The sequence below is a fragment of the Ursus americanus genome, chromosome 2 (assembly GCF_024610735.1).
Source record: "Ursus americanus isolate L20-20 chromosome 2, mUrsAme1.1.p, whole genome shotgun sequence".
Lineage (NCBI taxonomy): Eukaryota > Metazoa > Chordata > Mammalia > Carnivora > Ursidae > Ursus > Ursus americanus.
Window position 1 is genome coordinate 84,252,465 of NC_142128.1, and position 22,531 is coordinate 84,274,995.

Here is a 22,531-nt window from a genome sequence, read left to right on the forward strand (position 1 = left end):
ATGAGACACGAGGCTCTCCTTATCTCTATGTGCTGGTGCCGGCTCCGCGCGCCCCCCAGAGGCGGCCCGATGAGCTGTTGATACTCACTGCGCTCAGTACCTTTGATGGGACAGAGCAGTCGACACCCAGGGAAAGCCCGTGGCCATCCCTCCTCGCTTGGACACACCTGGGCAAGCTTAAGGTCAAGAAGCTAAGGGTAGCCTGGCTTTCTCCTTAGGTAGGTTTAAAGTTGACAACTTAGCCTAATATTAATCACCTTAGCCCGACCTACGTCCCCGGAGTGGGATCCTTTCTCTTTAGCTTTATGCTCCGGTCCAGTTTGATCCAGCTGTGGGAGTATTTTCTTTAGACTATCAAAACACATATTTCCTCTTTCAGAATTTTGTGTGCATCTATTTCTCCCTTGGAAACGAATATGCCGGATGTTTGGGTAATAGACAAATGAACAAGGTCTTTGTTGCTCACAAGGACCCCATTGTAATGCATGTTGTTTATTGAATCACGATCCCAGCTGCTGCTCCAGACCCCCGAGGGAGACATCTAGGCCCTGTCATCTTCAGGCTCTCGATGACAGTTTCTTGGAGGACCTTATTCTTCTCCTCTTCCTCCTTTTCCTCCTTTCTCTCTCTCCTCTTACCTCCTGACGGGAACAGCTTTTATTTTTAAGTACCAATAATCTTGTTTTCTTTTGCATTCTTTCTCGGGTTTTCTTTTGCATTCTTTCTAATGTAAAGAAATCACTCAGGGGATGGTATGAAAGGCCTCTTTCCCCCTTGTCCTGAGCACCCTCCAAATAGTTGGCTGATGTGCAGAGATCAAGGGGAGAAAGTCAGAATTGGGGGTGAGGAGAACCTTTACTTGCACTTACAAAATGTTAGATTTATTATTTTTAAACATTTAGAAGCTGATTTTTATTGAAGCCTAATTTACATACCATTACATACACAGATCCTACGTATTTCGTTCTATCGTATCTGTGTAACCCCCACCCCAAATCTATCTAGATAAAGAACATTTTTCATCCCCCCTCAAAATTCCCTTTCCCCCTTCCAATCAATTCCCCCTTAACCTTAATGAAGGCTAAGGCTTGTTGTTGTTAGTTTTCTAACACCACAGATGAGTTTGGCCTGTTTTTCAAAGAATAGACTCCTGCGGCATGTCATCTTTTGTATCTCTCTCTCTCTTTTTTTTTTTTTTTTTTGCTCAGCGTGATGCTTTTGAGATCCATCCACATTGTTGCATCTGTAGTTCTTACAGCAGCCAAGTTGGGTTCTGTCAGGAACGTGTTACAGTCTCTTTGTCCATTCCCCTGTTGTCCCCTGTTGGGGGAGATTTGGGTTGATTCGGTTTGGGGCTATTATGAACGAATCTGCTGGGAACGTTTCCGTAGGAAGAGTCCGTTTGTGGACACGGGTTTTCATTTCTCTTGGTAAATACCTAGGAGCGTGATTGCTGCTGGCTCATGGAGTCATTTGTGCCTTTTGAAATGGTCAGTGTGCAGAACTGTGACCATGTCTAACCCACAGGTTGTAACTGGTGCCCCACAGGTAAGGCTTATTTTGGCCCAGGACCAAAATGTGCATGTCTCACCATACCCTCCTCTTTTTCCCCACACTGGCACCTCATCGGCTGTGGAGGAGAGGGACAAGGCCCACGTTCTGTTGTGCTAAGGGAGGACACTTGACCTGAGAGAGTAGGTGACAGAGAGTAGGGGCCCGTCATCACTTGGCTACTAAGGGTGGAGCCAGAACTGGAACCCAGGAGTTCTGGCTCCTGGTCCTTTTCTCATTGCCCAAGAAGGCATAAAGCAGCAAGAATAGGAGGGTCGAGAGAACTCTTTCAGGAAACATGAAGCGAAACTCTTAGAGACCCGTCCGTTGTCTTTGCAGTTGACGAGCCAGGACAAAACCCCCGCCGTGATCCAGAGGGCCATGCTGAAGCACAACCTGGACTCAGACCCAGCCGAGGAGTACGAGCTGGCGCAGGTCATCTCGGAGGACAAAGGTGGGCACGTGTCGCTTCTGGTGGCAGGTTACCCCGGTTTTAGAAGTCAGAAAATGAATGCAATGTTTTTGTGGGTTTTTTTTTTTAAGATTTTATTTAATTGAGAGAGAGAGCACAAGCAGGGGGAGCAGCCAGCAGAGGGAGAGGGAGAAGCAGGCTCCCTGCTGAGCAGGGAGCCCCACGTGGGGCTCAACCCCACGACTTGAGATCATGACCTGAGCTGAAGGCAGACGCTTACCCCACTGAGCCACCAGGTGCCCCTAGAATCTGAAGACTCTTTACTTCACAGTTACTGAGGCAAAGAACTGGTGATCGTACTTCAGGATGCCCAGGAACCCACTGTTCGCAGAAATTCCTTTTATGAAAACGCCGGGAAAATACTCACCCGAAATGTATCTGTTTTTTGCTGGTGTGGATTGGGATTGTATTTGTTGAGAGGAGGAGACAGGTCTGGTCGGTGACTCCTCTGGACCCTGCCACATCATGGAAACTCAGTCACACTAAACCTCTTTCCAAGTGCAGTTGGTGACTGAGGCCACCCCTATCTGCCGACAGACCCAATACTAACCGTGTCAAGCGTCTCAGGGCTGTTCACCAGCAAGCAGCCCCCTCATCGTGAAAAGAAGAATTCTGCAAGTTGGGGATAAGAGAAGGGAGCAGCTCTCACACTCCATTTGGCCAACAGATCACCCAGGGTGGTATCTTGGGCCCAGAGAAGAGTGGCTGTACCTTTTCCTAGAGATGAAAAGCTGTAGCCTCTGAGGAAATTATTTTTCAATTACCTCTTGGGGGTTTTCTCATTCATTCAGCTGAACCCTCAGTTGAGGCAAACCCCTGTCCATTATATCTTTTATTGTCGTTACAGTTAAAATTCTAAGCCTAAAACGTAGTCTCTTGAGTTTGACCATGTTGCCCACAACCGGTGAGGCCGGTGGAGTCTGAAAGACCAGGAGCCCTGAGGTAGTCTGGGCCCAGCTTTCTTCACCACTTGGGTGGCCTAAGGGGGGCTGCTTGACCTCCTCCAGCCTGGGTCCTCAGTGAAAAGGAGGCAATACCCTACTAGATCTTCGTACATCACAGGATGGTTGTGAGAATAACAAGAACTAAGGTACCCACGAGTACTTTGGAGGTGTTCCAAGTGACGTGTAGCTGTGAGGTGCATTATGACTGCCCCAGGAATATGTGGGCAGGACATGGGGGGCACTTTAAGGGAGTTATTCTTTATGGAACATTTGTGCAAAATGTCCTAGAGTCACTTAGAACCTGATGGCGTCAGTCTTACTATAGAATTTCCACGTGTGAAGTTACCTTCAGCCTCACTGAATCTGCAAGCAGATGCTCCTGCTGATGGCCTCCCCGGCTCCACGGCCGCCAGCACAGACTTGTCCATCTTACCTCTTTTATTCCCCGTTTGGTTTTCTTAGATACCCATTACCCCTGAGCGCTAAATAGTATATGCCTTCTTTTAAAAGTAAAGACTAACTAAAATAACTTTGCTTGATGATTTCATCTTATACTTGGAATTGTCCTTGTTGAGAAATTGCGGCTATCTGGTCGGGAATCACTAAGTAGATACAGTTTAAATGTGAACAGATATACCCTATCTTATTTGGATGCTGTTTAGTATTAAACCGGTTTGATTTGGGATGACTTCAAAAAATATTTCAATATTCCAGGTAGAGAATTCTGGAAAAACCTGTAGATTTTTCTTTTCTCCCTCATGTTATTGGATTCTCTCTGTATGTGAGAAAGGCTGCATTCTGGAGTAGAAAACACCTGGGTAGGAGTCCCAGCTGTGCTGTTGACTGGCTGCGATCCTGGGAGTGTCATCTCACATCGCTTGGCCTTTGTTTCCTACTGCTCTTTCTTCTAGCTAATATAGTCTGCAGTTGAACACTGAATCCGTGGGTCAAATTTCTAAGGTCGTATTTGTACTTCATTTTTTAAAATTGGGATTGAGGAGTCCGGCATGCCAATTTTGGGGGTGGTAAGTCATTGCCTGGTTCTGGTCACATCCTGGGGACACAGGGCCATAGTCCCTGCCTTGTGGCTGGGCAAAATCTCCACCTGACACGGACAGTGCTGGGCCAACCTACGCCAGCTGACTGCCTTCTCTCTCCTGATCTCTTTTAGAACTCGTGATCCCGGACTCAGCCAACGTCTTTTATGCCATGAACAGCCAAGTGAACTTTGACTTCATTTTACGCAAAAAGAACTCCATGGAAGAACAAGTGAAATTGCGTAGCCGGACCAGCTTGACGTTGCCCAGGACAGCTAAACGGGGCTGCTGGAGCAACAGGCACAGCAAAATCACCCTCTGAAGGGAGGGTCCGGTGGCCCCTGGCTTGGCAAAGGCAGAGTGGGGCTGAGAACAGGCCGCGGTGACTGCAACGACCATCCAGTGTTAAGGATCATTGGCAAAGTCAACAGATACTTACTGAATACCTCTGGTGTGCGAGGCGCTATGATCGGCTCTGTGGGGAAATCGGAGATGAGTTTGACAATGATTCTCTTTGACCTATTTGAAGCTGAAATGCAAAATTATCCACTTTTATAAATATATATATATATGTACACATATTAGGTATGTATGTGTATATATATATATATATATAAATATATGAGGGACTTACGGGATATTCTGGACTATGGAAAAATGAATTTGCACAATGGCCTGGGAAGTTGAGGTCACTTTTTACAGGGAAATAGAAAGAACTGAAAACCGAGTCTCATACCTTCCAAGTAAATGGAGTCAATCCTACGAATACAGAGTGTCCTTTGTGCCAGTATTATAAGAAGTCCAAACCATTTTTATAAAGGGAGAGAATTCCCTTCTCCATCAAGTGCCATCAGAACGTCTGAGCTGCAGAGGCCGGGACGGCCACGGCTGAATGAAAGGCCACTTGGGAAAGGGTTTGGATGAGCCAGTGGCTTTTGACCTCTGCGTGCCTCTGCCACTTTCTGCGACCCCAGGGAGCGAGGGCGACGAGGAGCCTCGGAGGCCCATCTGCCCCACCGGTCCAGCCATCATGACACCTCTGGAGTCAACACAAGCCCGTTTTGATTTCTGGCATTGTGTTTCTGTCCTCCCCCACCCCATCCCCCGACAAACAGATCACAGTCATTACTGCACAGGTAGCCATGCTCTTTGGTAACTTCTCAGCCGGAAGAGAAAGCACAAAAGAGTGGTGACCCGTTTGGACTCTTACCTGTCTTGGAATGCCACTACTTCGTTGCCATTTCTGATCACCTTCTTCTGCATGTAAACTTGTATGTCTGGAGTCTTTCGCCATCTGGATCGTAGTACCTCTCTGTTACGTGCAATTTGTTCCTCAGGTGTAGAAATTCCTACTGCGATGGACTCTCTTTGACCATTGTGAGCCTGTGAAAGATTCCGAAGAGCGAGTGCTTTGTTGATAGCCCGTCGGAAGATGTTCCCTGCTGGTAGCAGCGTCCTGTTTTACTTACTAACTCTCATAGCATTATTGGGCCTAGTCACGGGGAAAGAAATGGGGCCACGTATATCATCTAAATCGTTTCTAATGAGGTACATTTCTTCCAGATGGAATCAATGACCTTTTTTTTCCAGGTCCCCACACTTGCTGTCACAGTGTTACTGTTAAGTGACATTTTTGTCTCTAAGAACACCATCACCCTCTCCCTTCCAAATCTGAGCTGTGCTGGGGTTTGAACTAAAAAGCCATAATGTGGGATATCGACATGTGTAAGAAGCACTTTCAAAATGTCCTTTTTAAGAAAAAAAAATTCTCAAAATACCAGTTTTTATTCCAAAAATAAAAAGAACCAACCCAGCTATGAAGTATGGATTGTAACACGAAGCTTTTTGTTTTTTCCTTTTTCCTAATCCTGTTAAGACAGCTCCTAAAGGTTATGTGAGATTTATGTCATGTAAATAGCCGTATGAAATCTGCAAGAAACACCAGGGAAAGTTTAGAGATGTGTGGCAGCGGACCAAAGAATCAGCCAGGAAGGCCTCACATGTCCCTTAGGTCTCTCTAGGAGAGCGGACTGTGCGTCGGAGGACCGACTGGGTTTCAACTGGTCGAAAAGCACTTTCTTCAGTTTGCAAGGCTCGTCCGATTTGTGCTTCTGTGCTTGGAGGAGAGATGGCCAGGGTGCTAGACATCGTGGAGACTGAAGTAAATGTAGCCTCAGCCTGAATTTCTTGGTTTGCAGGTCACAAAATATAGGACCGTTGGCCTGGTTTAGGGTGTGGCTGCAAAGACCTGTGTGTCGCGCCCGTGTGCTCGCCCTATGTCTTGTACTGTACATGCAGAGTCTAGATTTATATACTGCAATGTAAAATATACATATATATATATTTTCCTTTTTTAAAGACAATGGAAATTCCAAGTAGATAAAACATAGCCTCATTTATTTAATGCCACTTTCAATGTCTTAAGTTTGTTTCCTGGTGGACAGCCGGGTGCTGCTTTCAGCCGCTCGCATGCTTGTCTTTCTGCCTCTCCATCATCTGTTTACCTTTTGGTTAAACTAATAAACTGGTTTGGGACTTGGTTGGCATGTGCTGCCAGACCCAAAGGGATTGTATCTGGAGTATTCCTCAGGTGGTTCTGGGTTCGTATCCGGAGTACTCATCGGGTGGTTCTGGGATCCAGAGGTGTCCGTAAGCTTGTTGGAAGCCCACTGTGCCTTGGCTGGAGGGAGCAGAGGGGAAGCCAGTGGCAGAGTTCGGAGGGGATCCTTTCCACTGGTGATGTCATGAGCATTTGGGGGAGAGTGTGACATGCTTGGGAAACTGCAATCCGAGATGATGTCTTGCCAGAGCTGTCCTCTTAGGGGTCATGTGGTCGGGGACCCTTAAAAAACCCCTGAACTTAGAGTTAGGGTCCAGGTTAGTACTCTGCCTCCTTTCCGACAGCCTTTCCCCTGATCTGCCCTTGCTACCAACTGTGTAATTCTTAAAACTGCCCATGGTGCTCTGGAAGCCAGGAGGGCATCTCGGAAAGGAGGAAAGAAGGTTTTCCCAAAACACACTCAGAACTAGGCCGGCTTCACCTAACAGAGGCACATTATTATCATTTCATATTTCCAAAAAGTTTCTAGAATTACTGTCTACTGGATTCTTAAATGGATCAAAATTATCAAATTATCTGGGCCCTTGTGGGATTTTGAAGAGAGCCAAGTAGGCGCTTTAATCATTGACAATATGGGGTGGGACAGGAAAAAGGAATGGGATTTCTACCTCTGGCACTAGGTGACTATTTTTTCAAGATCATGCTAGAAAACTGGTACCCTTGTTTTGTCTCTCTCTAGAAGCTGGGCTTGGTTACTCTCTGCCCAAAGAAATAGTGTCTTAAAACTTCCTTCTTTGGAGCCTTTTCAAATCCATCCCGCAGCACAAGACCATGAGGAGGAAGACAGGGTTGCTCCATCCCTGATACCCGTGGTATCAGGAAGGTTCCCTGATGCCAATCCTCTTGTTCTACAGACGCTCTTCGGTGGCACTGGTTAGAGCAGGCATCCCCAGTTCCAGGATGAGAAGTTATTTCCATCACGTTTTGCATGGCTGTTCTCCCTAGAATCTCTCTGAGAATGAAGTACTTCTGGAAGGGATGGGTTAGGCTATGTTTGGATGAGCTGAAGTAGCAAACCATGAAGCCTCAGTAACTTGAGACAGTTTCATGTTTCGTCATGTCATGGTATAACGCAAATCGGGCAGCTCTTCTTGGGGACTCTGCCCTCGCCGTGGCTCCGGGACCCGGGCAGCGTCCATCTTGCAGCTCTTCCTTCTTGGGACTTTCAAAGTCTTCAAGTCACAGTGATGGTGGAGGGAACTCCCACCGTCCCTAACTGCCCCAGACCACGGTCACGGTGCCACTTCCACTCACAGTCCACAGGCAGCCATGGCCCCCGATCTAAACGCGGGGGTGTGGGGGAGATGTGGGAGAATCACCTGGAGGAGTTGGGGAGCATTAGCCGTCTCTGCCACGGCGGACTTGTGTGTCCTTAGTAGGGCGCATGGATTTGTTCTTCTTTCCTCAGGTAACAAACACGTCTGTGTTTGGAACACATGGCAGCGAGGACTTGAGATGGGGCTGAATAGAGCAAAGGGGGTGACAAAAGAGAGGTGCTCAAAGGAGAAAATACCAGAAAGCATCATTTAATTTTGTCCAGAAATGGACTTAGAAAATTCATGTTTAGCTTTTAGCTGCAGCGACCACCAATTTACATGCTTCTAATTGTGGTCCCTACTTTGACTAAACTAGGAGCCACTTTATAGATGTAGCTGTATGTCAATTTAAAAGAAAAATCTAGGAAATGTAAAGTGTTTACACATAAACCGTGGGATGCAATTGAAGTCAGGCAAATTTAATTCTCGTAGGCTCAGATTTTGAAATCAGGATTTGGTGTGGTTTCTCAGGATCCCTACCCGGAAAACTGGGGAAGCAATTCACTTATCTAACAGTTTGAGGAATCCAGTGAATTTCACATTTCCTTAAGAGTTGGAAGCCGGTTTACAAATGCAATCTCCTCAGATTACAGATATGGGGGCCGAGGCCCAGAGCCATCAAGTCAGTGGCCCAAAGTTAGGGGCAAAGCTCTGAATTATCAGAACCCCACTGTGTGCATGTCCACTGGGCTGCGCACCGACTGCAGGAGGCTCTCTTGACAGATATTCCTCCCTAGCCTCATGGAATGCACGAGAATGCCTGGAGTCCGGTGGCTCCATCCCCAGCCTTCTGATGAGAATTCAGACAAGCTGTCTTGGTTCAATGGGTATCTGGTTGTTTCTTTAGAGTCTCCGAGGGATGTCCTGCTGCTGCTCAGAGCGTTGCTACCTGTTTTCCTGGGCATTATTCCATCTCACAGATGCGGAAGCAAAGCCATAAGGATTAGGATTACACTGAGTTATGTCCCCAGCTAGGATAGGAATCCATTTCTGATCCATGAACTTGCCCCCCGCCCCCACACACAATTGAGGGTGGGGTGTATGCAGGGGAAAAGTCTCCTGCAAAAAGGACTAACTGGATGAGGAGTTAAAGGAGGAGAGGGTGTGACCAGGGCTTGGGTGCCATCCAGGAGCACTGGCACCGGGCTCAGCCTCTCCGTCAGCCAGTTATCAGTACCCAAGTACTTTATCTCAGGCTTCTTAGAAGCAATCATTTTTGTTCCCACCATTGTTTAATCCCAAAGCAACAGTTTATGGTACAGTTCCAATTTCTTACACAAAGTGTACCAGTAAATCAATTTTTTTAAAAAAAGTATATAAACTTTCTGGATTGCTGCAGCCATTTAAAAAAAGAGAATCAAGGCACCATTTTCAAAATGAGAGAAGCATTCTACCTGAGACCATTAGCTCGCCCCCAGACATATATTTGTGATCATTTATACAATATCTGACACCCAAGCCTCCAGCAAAATGTCACCAAGGAATCGGGTTTGATCAGCTAGTAATCACAGGTCTGGGGCTGGTGCTGCCAGCTCCGCTGTATATTGGACTCTGTGTGAGAAAGAGAGAGACAGCGATGGAAACGTTAGATGTTAGCGAGAAAAGAACGAGGACAGACTATGCACAGGAAGCTTCGCATGGAGCGGGAGAGAGTGGGTCCCAGGCCACTGACAACCTTACCTAAGTCACTTCATTTAGCTATTGTCTCATCCGAAAGGTAGGGATGGGTAATACAGGCGTGAGGTTCGTGTAGCAGTAAATTGCACCGCGCAGGCAGAGAGAGCACTTTTGGCTTCGTCACATACTGGAAGAGTTAGCGGCCGCTCTTCTCCGGAAGCTTCTGGCCAAGGGAGCCCCGTCTTCCCCGAAGCCCTTCAACCTCCCCCCGGGGGTGAGCCCCCTCGCCGTGCTGATGGGCACGGCCCCAGAGGTGGGGTGTGGGAAGTGTGTGGAGGCGCCCTGGGAAAGCCTCGGCGGCGGCCGCGCTGGGGGGAGGCTGACTCCGGAGCGGGAGGGCCGCAGGGCCCGCAGCACGTTCCACAGCCGCGGCCCGGGGCTCCCGGAGGCGGGCGGGCCCGGCGGCCATGATGGCGGCCTCCCGGCGGCCGCGGGCTGCACAGCGACCCGCCGGTGTGAAGCGGCCCAGTCTGAGCTGAGGGTCCCTCCCGGGAAAGAGCTCGGCCCCCACACAGAGCGGGCGGGACTCCCGTGAGGGCCTCCGCTGGATTCCTTCTGCGGGTTGGGGGGCGGTTTTCTCACGTCCTCCTTCCTCTGTGCTCACCTGGGCCCTGTGCTCTTCCGGGGAAGGGGCTGTCTGTGCCCAGGGCCCTGGTCAGGGACGACTTCAGTGCACGAGGAGGTGCTGCTGTTCCACAGGCACGGGGCGGGGCCGGGGGGGCATCCAGCCTCGTCTTCTGCAGGCCCTTCAGCTCAGGGACCCCTCCGTGGCCGTGAGCCCCGGGCGCTGCCACCTCCGCTCTAAGCCGGCCCCGTATGATTTTTCCCTCCGGGTCTCTCCTTACTTTTTGGGGAGGTGCACCAGCCTCACTTTCTCTGCTGCGGGGCCTCGGTCTCTTGCTCCCTGTCCTCGCACCTCTCTCCTGGGCTCTGTGTGCGATGGCCTGGAAGCCACCTCTTCCCTCTCCCCTCAAATTCCGGGTCCCCTCACGCTCCCCTCTGCGCAGGGCTTCCTCCCTAGGCCCAGTCTGAACCATGATAGCCCCTTCATGTCAGGGCCGGTGGTTTTCAAAGCAGCTAAGACTCTGCAGATCACACCACCGACACTCAGACATCTCAACTCCTGCTGGGGGTGGGAGGTGGGGGTCTTCTCTAAACCGCCAGTTCTGTTTTGGGAGAGGACGTTTTGTCGTCGATTATTTTCTAAGCTTTTCTGAAGACCAGATCGAGAGTGCTATCCACTACACTCTGAAAATCAAGTTCCCCTGTGAGCAAGAGCCCAGATGTTTGTCCAGCCTCCCCCAGAACAGGAAACAGCAGAGGTGCCCCCTCTGGACCAGTGGGGGCCACGAAGCTGGCCCCAGAATTGCTCCAACGTGAGATTTTATGAAAACACCCATTCCAGAGGCAGCCAAGCTGAAGAAACGTCAGGGAGGGGCATAAAAATAGACTCGGCAGGTTAAAAATAAAGGCATAACCAATGCTCAGAGGCCATTCTTCATTCTTTCCACCCCTTTTGTGGGCAGATGGGAGGATGGCTTTGGGCCGGTACAGCTCAGCTGGTGTCACCCAAGTGACCTGAGCAAAGATCATCGCAAGAATTAATACATCTACGGGTGGAAAATAACAGGCCATTTTAGGTAAATTTACAGAGGAGAAGGAAGCCATTCTCCTGCCCAACCACACATTTTAATGGAATCAATTGCCTTGGAATCCCATTTAGTGCTGAATAATTCTGTCAATAAATTCTTCCTGAAAGTTCGCCTAAACTCTTCATGCTGTGGTTCAAGCCACATCCTCTTACTCTGTGCTCTTGATAAGAGGAGGCACCATTTTCTGTGTCATCTACTATGATGCAGTGCACTAAACCCGCCATCGTGACTTCTCTCTTTTCCAACCAGCCAGAAAGGACTTCCTGGCCTCCACACGTCAGACTCTTCAACCCCGTCTCACTGCCCTGCATTGACTCAAGGCTGCCATCAGCCTGGGCACAGACTCCCTCACGTGCCACTGCCCTCTCCTGGCCCTCCTCCCGCGGCCGCATTTAATCAGAACGGCCCGGGAGGGAGGGTTCTCTCTAAAATAATAAACCTCACCCCAAAACATAAAACATGGACATAATGATTATTTCCAAGGCTGCCTGTTCTTTGTTTCTTGTCACCCATGACACCCTATTTTTTTATCGAATGACCAGCCTCATTTTGACTTTCACTTTGTCATTACTTAACTCCTCAGTGAGATGATTTCTTGTCAATCATGGATATCACTTTTTCTTTTTTTTTAAAGTAGGCTCCACACCCAGCACAGAGCCCGACGTGGGGCTCGAACTCACAACCATGAGATCAAAAACTGAGCTGAGAACAACAGTCGGGTGCTCGAATGACCGAGCCACCGAGGCGCTCCATTCACAGACATCACTTCTGGATCATTTGTCTACCACTCTGTTTACTTGGGGAGAATGTCTCAAAATCACATTGTAGGAGCCTCTTGGGAGGACTCACCTTTGTTTTACACTTTATTTCATCGTAAGGGAAAAGTTACCCAAGTTTGTAGCTGAATGGGAACTTCTCTTGTTTTAGACACCAATGTTTTCCTGGAAACCTCTGCACTGTCTCTCAGGAAAGCAACCAAACTTAGAATTCCCCCAGAAACAATGGCCTCTGTACTCATGACAGATGATAACCCAGGGACGGAAGGTAGCTGACTTACCTTGCCGTCGTGATTGGGTCTCAATCTTGTTTCCTGTCACCAGCCCCAACACAAACCCGACTTCTCAGAACCTCCAGCCCCCCAATACTCCCCAGCAGGCCCCTTCCCAGCCCCACACCTTCGCAGTGCCTAGAAAGCGTCCCCACCCACCAGACCCAATCCTCCTCCTTCTTTAAATGCCCATTCATGCCCCCACAACCAGCACGACTGTCACCTTCCTGACCACCTTCCCAGCAAAGCTGTCCCAACAGTCTTCCTCGGCAGACCCGGGTTCTCTGAGGTCCTACAATTTTGTTCCTGCCTCTGAAATAAAGCCTTCCTGCTTGCGTGGCCGCTCCACTGGACTGTGGACCCCCCAGCAGTAGGGATCTTTCCTCGTCCTCTGAGCGTCTTAGTGCCCAGAACAGGGCCTGAAACAAGGCAGTGCTCACACCTGGTTTGGGGGAAGCTTGGTCTGAAATTTGAGGGGTCACAGAGGCCAACATAGATTCTCTCTCTCTTTTTTTCCCCCAGGATAAAGTTCTTTGGCCTTGGATAAGCCGGTATCTTTCAATGAATGGTTAGACTGACCTATAGCATAAAAGTACAAGATGGGCCCTCCCTTCCCACCTTCCCACCAGGGGACTCCTGTCTTTCTGTAGCCTAGACAATTTTTCTTCTTCCCCATCTCTGCAGCAGTCTAAAACAACTCCCACCGGACAGGAAGGTCAGTGACCCTCTTTCCTTGTAGCCGTGGGGGTGAGCAGCACTGATGGTCATCTCTGGCCTCTGATATCCCTGGTCCAGTGCAGATTGGGAAGTTCTAGCAGTGTTAGGCCATGGGTCAGTGTTGGAAGAACCAGTGAACAATCACAGTGTGGAGCTTTTTTTTTTTTTTTTTAATTTTTCACAAAGATTTCTAGAAGGCAAGTAGTTTATCATTTCCCCTCCCTGAAATGACACAGCACGATAGACAGTGTAGGATGCTGGGATGCCGGCTCTTTCTCGTCCTCTGGAGTTCCTGCAGCAGGCCCCAGGGAACCCAAAGCAGGGCCCATGCGGTGTGTCCTCTGCAAATCGTAGGTCCTCGGTCCACACTCAGCAGCACCAGCACTGCTGAAGTCTGGCTCGTCGTCCAGAAGTTCCCACGTTGGATCCGGAGATCCAGACAGGGATCCAGATCGGAATTCCAGACGGGGTTTAACTTCCAGAGGCAAAGAGCAGGTGCCATGGCCCAGGCAAAGCCCTCTGATGCTGCAAAGGTCAAATGTCTTGACTTAAGACAAGAGGGGAGGAAGGAAGAATAACGAGGTCAAGGAACCCCTGGATTGTTGAAGAGACGACTTTTTGAAAACAGATGCGGTGTGCTGAGCACCACGTTCTCAGCAAAAGAGCGCTGCTTGGGATCCCGGCCCTGAGCAGGCGGAAGCAAAGGCTGGGCGAACAGAGCCAGAACTTTATTCACAGTAGAACAGTCCTAATCTAAAATTCTAGAATTTCAGACCAATATCTTTTAAGAACGAGAATTCATAAACCCGTCAGACCAGCTGACAGCAAAAGGAAAAAAACAATGTTCTCCATTAAACAAAACCACGCAAAAGTCAACTCAGTCTTTCTCCACTCCCAATCTCCCGACCACATCCCACGCTATTAAAAAAAATATATCGTGAAAGTCAGGCACACTTGCACGCACTCAAATATGCAAACAAAATACCCAAGGAAACCTTAGAGATCACCGAAGCGTTTTTCACTAGCTCCCCAGATGCTCTTTCTGTTTTTCTAGAAAAAAAAGAGTCAGGCTCTGACAGGTATGTCTAAGCAGTAAAAACTGAAGTCGGCCGAGATCCCCTTCCTCAGCCTCCTTGCTTACTAGTCAGCAAGGGAGAGTGTCGACAGTAAGTCAAGAAGGAGGCCATTCTGTGGAAGGCGAGCAGCCGTGTTGTCCCGCAGCCTGGGGGCCTCGCCAGCGAGCACGAAGCTGGGTTCACGCAGCAGCCCTGCCCATGGGCTCTGCTCCAAAGCGTGAAGCTCAGAGAGGAGTGTGGGGGGAGGGTATTTCTGGAAGCAAATTCTTACTGCTTGCGGGCGGGCGAACACAAACCTGAGGCAAACCATCACGAGATATCTGAGGAACACAGATTGTGGAATTGGCAGGGGTTATGTAGCCGCACACTGCCCTTTCCAGAAAGTCAATCTATGAGGAAAGCAGGGAGGTCATCTGCCCAGGACGCTGACTCTGAGAGCTTCCCTGGTTGTTGGCCTAACTCAGTGGACCGGCCCATTGTTTCTGACCGAGGTCTGTCATCTGAAATGGAAAAGCATTTGTTTCCAGATGGTGAGAATCTCCCACTCCACAGGCCTTCGTGCAAGAGCCAGGCTGGGAAATGCAGGAGAACCAGACCGCACACTCACTACTCCCCAGGGTGCTATGAAAGCTTGAAAAATCTGTTTCTCTGCCTTATCTTACAGATATCTTCCCCACATTTTGTAGAATAAATAATTCAAAATAGAACGAAAAACCCAGGCAAGGACAGTTGCTGGCTTGAAAATGTGCTCTGCCTCTTGACAGTGACTCATAAAACTCACACTCACAATTTGTTCCCAGGCTCAGGCGTGGAGGGTGAGTGTGACCTGTCGCAGCAGCACAGGGTCCCCTGGGACAGAAGTCAGACACCAGCCCGAACCCCTTATATATTAAATTTATCTTCATAAATAGAGCATCCTAACTGAAGTGACCACAATAAAAGGCCAAAGACTGAGTTCTTTTTTCCTCAAATATCTACACAAACTTTCAAATAGCTACTAAACTCTACCCACATGGCAAACGTGACGCCTCTTTAGGAGAGCTTCAACCGCCATGATAGTCAAAGGCCAAGTCTCAGACAGACCCAAATACCCATCGCTATTGGATAACAAGGACTAGGATGAACAGCTCCCTTTGGCTCATGAGAGAATTCCTTTAAACCAAAGTTCAATTAATTTGATTTTAAATGATTTGACCCTCCTCCCTCACAAACTTGTTACATACACAAGTTTTCAAGGTCACACCTATGATGTAAAATGGACCCACGAGACCAGCGGATGTAGTCCAGTTGGCTCGGCTCCTTGCCTGCCCATTTACTGATGTGACTGCCTTTTTCAGGGATGCGTCTCTGGGCCGTACTGTTCATCCTTAATGTAGGAAGCAGTATCATACGGATAATACACTGAAGGGCTAGGTATCTGGGTTGAAGTTCATCTCAATGGTTGCCATAAAGCCTATCTTCTAGCCATCCTAGGAAATTTGGGTTAAGTTTCCCTCTTATCCTCCCCTGTCAGGAATATAGTAATTTTGCTCAATCACAGTAGACCACTTTGGTGAGATGACTGTGACCACTAAAAGAAACTGGAGCAAACAGATGAATAGCCCGTTAGAAAAATCAAGGGTGGTGAATCCGCCCAGAGACTTCATAGCTCATCCCTCGAAGGCACAGCGTCCAGGGAGGTTGGCGACGGCAAGGCCTCTGTGTTCTTGGCATTGCGGTGGATGTGACTTTGCTTCCGGGACTTCCAGGAATGGGTCCTGTCCCAGTCGGTGGCCACTGTCTCATTGTCCCAGATGGTCGAGGTCTCTGTGTCACTCAGATACCCCGGCTGGCCCGTGTAGTGTGTGGGGTAGATGAGCAAGGGTTCCACGGAGAAGGCCTTCAGGTCCCTGGATTCATAATACTCCTTGTACTCAGCTCTGCAAACAAGAGGAGTATGGGTGCGTGAGGGGATAGGCCATCTAGTGAACAGGGGGAAAAGAGCAGAGGGGCCCTGCTGGTCACCTCTCACATTGTCATGGAAGCCTCTGATGATTTTTTAAAGTTGTGTCCTTTGGGGAAAAGTTTAGTCTACAAACACAATAAAAGTTTCTTTAAAAGCTTTCAGATGATCTAAATAAACACACAAGGAGAAACGTAAGGGTATTTCTGTCGTCTCTTGTTGGACTTGTTTTAAAGATGAATTTCAGGTCTTACTCTAAAAACTAAGAATTAAGCTCTGTTGGACCATCATGATAAATAAATGTGATCACTTTGTGGAAGACGCCCTGTTCTTGGGTTAATAAATTAGTTCAGATCTGAACAGCAGTGGTGGGGTAAGTCACACGGTGTAGGCTTGGAGGCACGCCAACTTGGCTTTGCATCCCAGCTCCCCGTGAGTGTAAAGGGGAGGACGACTCGGCCTCCCCCCGGGGCTCCTGTGCAGATCACGTGAGGTGACATTTGCGTGGCTCCTGGCTCAGGCAGTGCACCGTAGGTGTTAGTTTCCTTTCTGTTACAGGGATGATGGTTGACCTCCGTGTTCCTGAAGGACACGGATATAAAGTCAGCTGTATCAAAGAGGGTGAGGAGATCCATCTTTACTGAAGACAGGAGACAAAATGAGCCAGATGCAGGACGGGCATTCTCAACCACTAAAATGAAGCCCAGCTAGTAAGATCACCTGGCAACTGAGAGAAGGAGCCGAGGTTAGAACCTGGTCTCCTGCTCCACTAATGAACTTAGGACTCATTGACGGAGCAGCTATTATGGGTAGAGTACACTACGTTCTCAGGACACAGGGATGTGAGACTGTTCCTGTCTCAATGGGCTCACAGATTACTGGGGAGACTGACAGGTGCACCACCCATCTCCACACCCTTCACACAACGCTAGGTCAGAGTAAGACCCTGCGTTAGGGGAACCCTGAGCGTCACCTGCTTTCCTCCATAGACACCCCGCTCAGGGGCCACCTGCCCCCTCCCCAGGCCTCTAACGCACCTCTGTGATTGCAGGTCTCACTGTACATCACAAGGACCATTCGTGAGTCTGAATTCCCAACCAGACTGTGAGCTCTGCCAGGAGAGAACCCCTGCTTGGCCAATAAGTACACACAGTGGACTGAGAAACGAACTGAAAACTTGAAGGTGCTCAGGAAGATGACCTTCACTTTCAGGTGGATGAGTTTATGGAAATAAGAAGATCGAAATCAAGGAGGGCACCAAGCACATTATGTCCAGATACACTACTCGCTGGATATTACAGAGGACACGCAAGACTCACCATTTCAGCCTCGGCTTTCCCTTCTGTACAGAGGGACGGTCACTGCAGTCGGCCTCTCTGAGTCGTGATTATGGAAAGATCATTTAGAAAAGCAGTACAGCCTTAGAAAATACACGCACTACCGAGAAACCGAGGAGCACGGTATCTGGGCGGGGCGTGCCCTCGGCGGGCGGGCAGTCAGGGGGACTCACACGGGATGCTTGTTGTACATGATTGGCAGGAACTCGTCCACTGGCAGCATCTTCCCAAAGGGATCGGCTCCAACCAGCTTCTGTGCTCCTTCCAGAGAGATGACGTAGCCCAGCGTCCAATAGGAGTAGTCGGCTTCGACCAGATTTCCCACGTTGGGCACTGCTTTCTCAGGCTCTTTCACCTGCATCCTCTTCCTGCCGATATAACTAGAAGGAAGCGGATGGAGGAGCAAGATTCCCATTTGAATATTAGACATCAGGAAGAACAGAGCATAGGTTTGCAGATACTTCTGAAAGCTTGGACCAACTGTGTCTTACATCAAAGTATCACAACAATGTGCATCCCATCACCAATGATGACCGGCCTCTGTCATGAAGGGGGTTGTTTGCCTGGTTCCTTCTCCCAACATCCCAACTGGTCTTGCCCAGCACTATGCCCCAGCCTGGAAGTTAAACTGTAGAGAGACTAAAAGATCCCTCTGATCATTTCCCCAAGACGGTACGGGAATTCCAGCTGTGTTTACAAAGTTTGGAAGTGGAGAAAAAAGGCCCAGAGGTGAGATCATGAGTTTTCAAGTCCCTAGAGTTTCGGCCTTTGATGGTCTCCGGACAACTTTCCAAATGCTGGCAGTAAGCACAGGACAGAAAAGGTTGTGGGGAAGACACAGTCTACAGTCTACAGTCAAAGACCCAGGAACCCAAGTGGCCCCAAGGGGGTCCTTCCTGAGGAGAGTGAGTGACTAAGCCTCCCTGGCCTTCTCTTCCTCATGCACATCTAGCTCTGCCCTCACGTTGTTCACCAGGCAGGTCCTGTCCTTCTCGAACAGCTTCCGAAACAGAAGATGTACGCTCAGCCAGTCCAGCTTTCCCGCAGTGTACTCACAGACCCGTGATCCCTTACTCTTGTGTGGAACCTGCTTGTTTTCCACCTGCCTGGAGCAAGCTGAGGAGGTGAGGGCTTCCTGCCTGGAGGTAAAGCTGCCTTCCTCTATTTTTTCTTAAAACTCTCTCTTTCAACATTTAAAGGATTCCTCTTGTCAAGACATCTCAGGATTCGTAGCATGAGTCATTGTTCACCTTCTCAGAACATCAAACACAGATCCTCTCAGCCACTGTCCCTTCAGACTAAAGCATCTGAATTTCTCTCATGTACCATCAAGTGGAAGAGAAACTCCCACTGAGCACTTGACATGTGGCTAGAGTGACAGGAACTGTTTGTACTCAACTGATTCCTTTTACATAGTTTAAATTGAAATTTTAAAATAAATCGAAGATGTGTAAAATATTTTTTCCATTAAACAAAATTGTTTCAGAAGGACTGCAGTTTCTTGCAGTGGCTGAAAAGTTCGCATCTAGACTGAGATGTGCTGCAAACATAAAGTACACACTGGATGTTAAAGATGGTAGAAAAGGGGCGCCTGGATGGCTTAGTTGATTACGCGTCTGACTCTTGGTTTTGGCTCAGGTCATGACCTCAGGGTGGTGAGATCGAGCCCCAGGTTGGGCGCCATACTGGGTGTGGAGCCTGCTTGAGATTCTCTCTCACCCTCTCCCTCTGCCTCTCTCTCCCTCTAAACAAACAAACAGAAAACGAAAAGGCTTTAAAACAAAAACAAAAAACAATTAGACTATCTCATTAATACTTTTTAAATATTGATTACATGTTAAAGTAACAATATGTAGAGACATTGGGGTAAATAAAATGTATTATTAAATTCACTTAACGTATTTTTTACCATTTGAATGGGATCACTAGAAAATTTCAAATGATGTATGTGGCTCATGTTACGTTACTATTGGACAGCACTGACTGCTCTAGATGATTCCTATGGTTTGTTCTACTCTTCCCTGTACTAGTTCCTTTTTCTGGAGAAACGTAACATGGCAGCCATGGACAGATGATCAGTTTTCATGCTTTGAGCTTCAGTAACATTTGCTTTTTGTTCGTTTTAGAAAGAGATTGGCGAGGGGTGCCTGGGTGACTTAGTTAGGTAGGTGTCCAACTCTCGATTTCAGCTCAGGTCATGATCTCCGCCTTATGAGATCGAGCCCCATGTTGGGCTTCGTGCTCAGTGCAGAGTCTGCTTAAGATTTTTTCCTCTCCCTCTCCCTCTACTCAGCCCCCCACCAGCCTTGCACACTCTTTATCTCTGAAGAAAGAAAGAAAAATGAAAAATTTGAAACCACTGTCATTCTTTAATAGTATATAATCGATATTAATGGAATATTTTGACTTGATCAATCTGTGAAATTTAGAAAAGATTCTTATTTCAGATCCATATCATTCCCTGCATCCATACCCTTACCCAGTCATTCAGCTTTCTTGGATCTGTTGGTTCTTTGCCCCCAAGAAATGCACCAGCTAAACCACAAATGGACAAGGACATGTGTCAATCATAAATCTTAGACTCCCCGAGTCCAGTCCTCCGATTCCAAGGCTTAAGTGAAAGTTGCCTTTGCAGGTCACGTGAGCGTACAATGGCTTCCTGGCTCCGTGGCCACGAGGCGTAGCCACGGGCTGCAGAGCTATAGACTCAGACTGAGGTGTGGGAACTTCTGGAGGATTATAGGGACAGGCAAGGGTCCTCAGGGACGGTGCAGAATCTAATCACACGGCTGCCATCTGACAGAGAGCCGGTCTCTTTTCATTACATGGCACTGATTTCTGGGTCTATTCCCCATGGGTTAGTTGAGTCATTACTAGGTTTCTTCTGGGCTCAGAATGGTATGTTTTCTGAGAGAACAAGTATTCCACTTGGGCCCAGAGTTAAGTTTCCCTCCGAGGATGGGAGGAGTAGGGACAGCTTGTCTGCTGCAGCCACTCCAAAGGAACAGGCTTGGATTCGATGACATTGCCTTTGGCACAGCTGGGAAGCATACATAATGCTTGGGAACCTTCTGCCTCGCTGGAGAAAAGTAAAAAAGTGTCCTTTGGTTTAAAAAGAAAATGAGAGAGAGAGAAGAGAGGGAGGGAGGGAAGGGGAGATGGAGAGGGAGAGGGAGAGGGAGGGAAGGAGAGGGAGGGGGAAGAAGAGAGGGAGAGATAGAGACAGAGAGGGAGGGAGGGGGAGATAGGCAGAGGGAGAGGGAAAGACAGAGAAGGAGAGGGAGGGAGAGAGAGAGAGGGAGAGACAGACAGAAGAGAGGGAGGGAGGGGGAGACAGGGAGAGGAAGAGGGAGAGAGAGGGAAGGAGAGGGAGGGAGAGAGAGAGACAGAGAGAAGAGAGGGAGGGAAGGGGAGACAGGGAGAGAGAGAGAAAGAGAGGAAGGGAGTGAAAGAGGGGGAGAGACAGAGATAAGAGAGGGAGGGAGGGGGAGACAGGGAGAGGGAGATGGAGAGAGAGGGAATGAGAGGGAGGGTAGAGAGAGAGACAGAGAGAAGAGAGGGAGGGAAGGGGAGACAGGGAGAGAGAGAGAAAGAGAGGAGGGGAGTGAGAGGGGGGAGAGACAGAGATAAGAGAGGGAGGGAGGGGGAGACAGGGAAAGGGAGATGAGAGAGAGGGAAGGAGAGGGAAGCAGAGGGAGAAGGAGAGAGGGAGAGAGAGAGAGAGAAACAGAGAGAGAGACTTAAATCCCAGACAGCTACCAGAGCATGAACTCAACGTCAATTCAGAACCAGCACTACCCTGGTAAACCTGATTTTCCTGTGACTGACTCTGACCCTCCACCGAACCCAGCTCAGCGTTCTTACTGTTTGCACACTTCCCTTCCCAACAGAGGCACTCTCATGCTGAGCTGCAGCCCCCATACCATCAGAGGCGACAGAGGAAACCCGCTTTCCAGCGTGACACAGGACCCTTGCCCTTGAACGAACGCTTCCCCCTCTCTCTTCACACCTCTCCATGTGCCTGATGCTTCACTGGGAGGACTTCTGCTGTGCTCCCACATGAGCACTCCGTCTGAAGACCCCTGACCAGCAGGCAACCTCCGGGTCTCACAAAGAAGCTCCCACAGTTTCTTTCTCAGCCCGCAGAGTATATAGTTGCAGAAACCACGGCCTATCCTCCACTCCCTTCTTGTTTGTGGGAACATTTCTGGAGAGAAAACCAGCAAAGCGGAAGCATGAGCCGTATCTCCTATCGGCTGGGGAGGTGGGGCTCGCTGCCCCTTGAAAAGGACTGGTCCTCTCAGGGCTCTGGGCCAAGCTTGGCTCGTCACTCACATCAGTTCCCAATCCAGCTGAGCCTGGTCGATGTCATCCATCAGCTTCATCAGCTTCTTCTTAAACTGATGTTCGAAGCGCACATCGTCCTCAATAACCAGAGTCTTCTCCAGCTCTCGGTCAATCACCTGTACAGGTCGTCAGTGGGAAGAGACCCTATGAGAGGTCCGAGGCCTATTTCTTATGAGATGAATATATATTAAGAAGTCAGGAGTACAGTAGCACATAAGTAACAGCTCGAAACTGGGCTCTAAGCAAATGCCATCAGATGGGTAAATAAACTGGGTATATTTTCAGCAATGAGGATGTACGATCTACATTAACTGCAATGTTCTAGATGAAGCTCGCGAATGTAATAGTGAGAGAGGATGTACCTCAGTACCCTGTGGTTCCACTCATGTAAACAAAAGGACAAAAGCAGACACAACTATTCCGTGCTGTTAGAAGTCAAGACGGTGATTACCCTTGGGGACAGTTCCTTAGAAGGAAATATGGAGGAGGTGCTTCTGGGGTGCTGGCAACCTGTTTCTTGGTCTGGCTGCTGGTTGACATGGCTGTATTATTACTCTATTTGTGAAATTCACTGGCCTGTATTTAACAATCTATTTAATTGTTATATATATATATATTTAATATATTTAATATATATTAAATATATATATTAATATATATATTTAATATATTTAATATATATATTTAATTGTTATATATATATATATATATATAATTACACTTCACTTAAGGTTTAAAGAAAGAAATGATAGTCATAGACTGGGTCATTCAAAGAGGGAAGGCATTCAAGGGGAC

At 48.5% G+C, this 22,531-nt stretch overlaps 2 protein-coding genes across 4 annotated transcripts in view; one reads left to right on the top strand and one right to left on the bottom strand.

Moving 5' to 3' along the window:
• Positions 1-6,577, top strand: part of RGL1 (ral guanine nucleotide dissociation stimulator like 1) — a 159,075-nt gene extending 152,498 nt beyond the window's left edge. For all 3 annotated transcript variants that reach the window (XM_045811371.2, XM_045811370.2, XM_045811369.2), the window contains 2 exons: positions 1,891-2,005; positions 4,139-6,577. In XM_045811371.2, coding sequence (XP_045667327.2) covers positions 1,891-2,005; positions 4,139-4,326 — 303 coding nt within the window. In that variant the 3' untranslated portion in view covers positions 4,327-6,577. The remainder of the gene's footprint in view (positions 1-1,890; positions 2,006-4,138) is intronic.
• Positions 6,578-15,063: 8,486 nt separating this feature from the next.
• Positions 15,064-22,531, bottom strand: part of COLGALT2 (collagen beta(1-O)galactosyltransferase 2) — a 104,978-nt gene continuing 97,510 nt past the window's right edge. The window contains exons 10-12 of the mRNA XM_045811372.2: positions 21,725-21,852; positions 17,563-17,769; positions 15,064-16,029 (exon numbers count right to left, since the gene is read on the bottom strand). Of these exons, the coding sequence (XP_045667328.2) occupies positions 15,753-16,029; positions 17,563-17,769; positions 21,725-21,852 (612 nt within the window). The 3' untranslated portion in view covers positions 15,064-15,752. The remainder of the gene's footprint in view (positions 16,030-17,562; positions 17,770-21,724; positions 21,853-22,531) is intronic.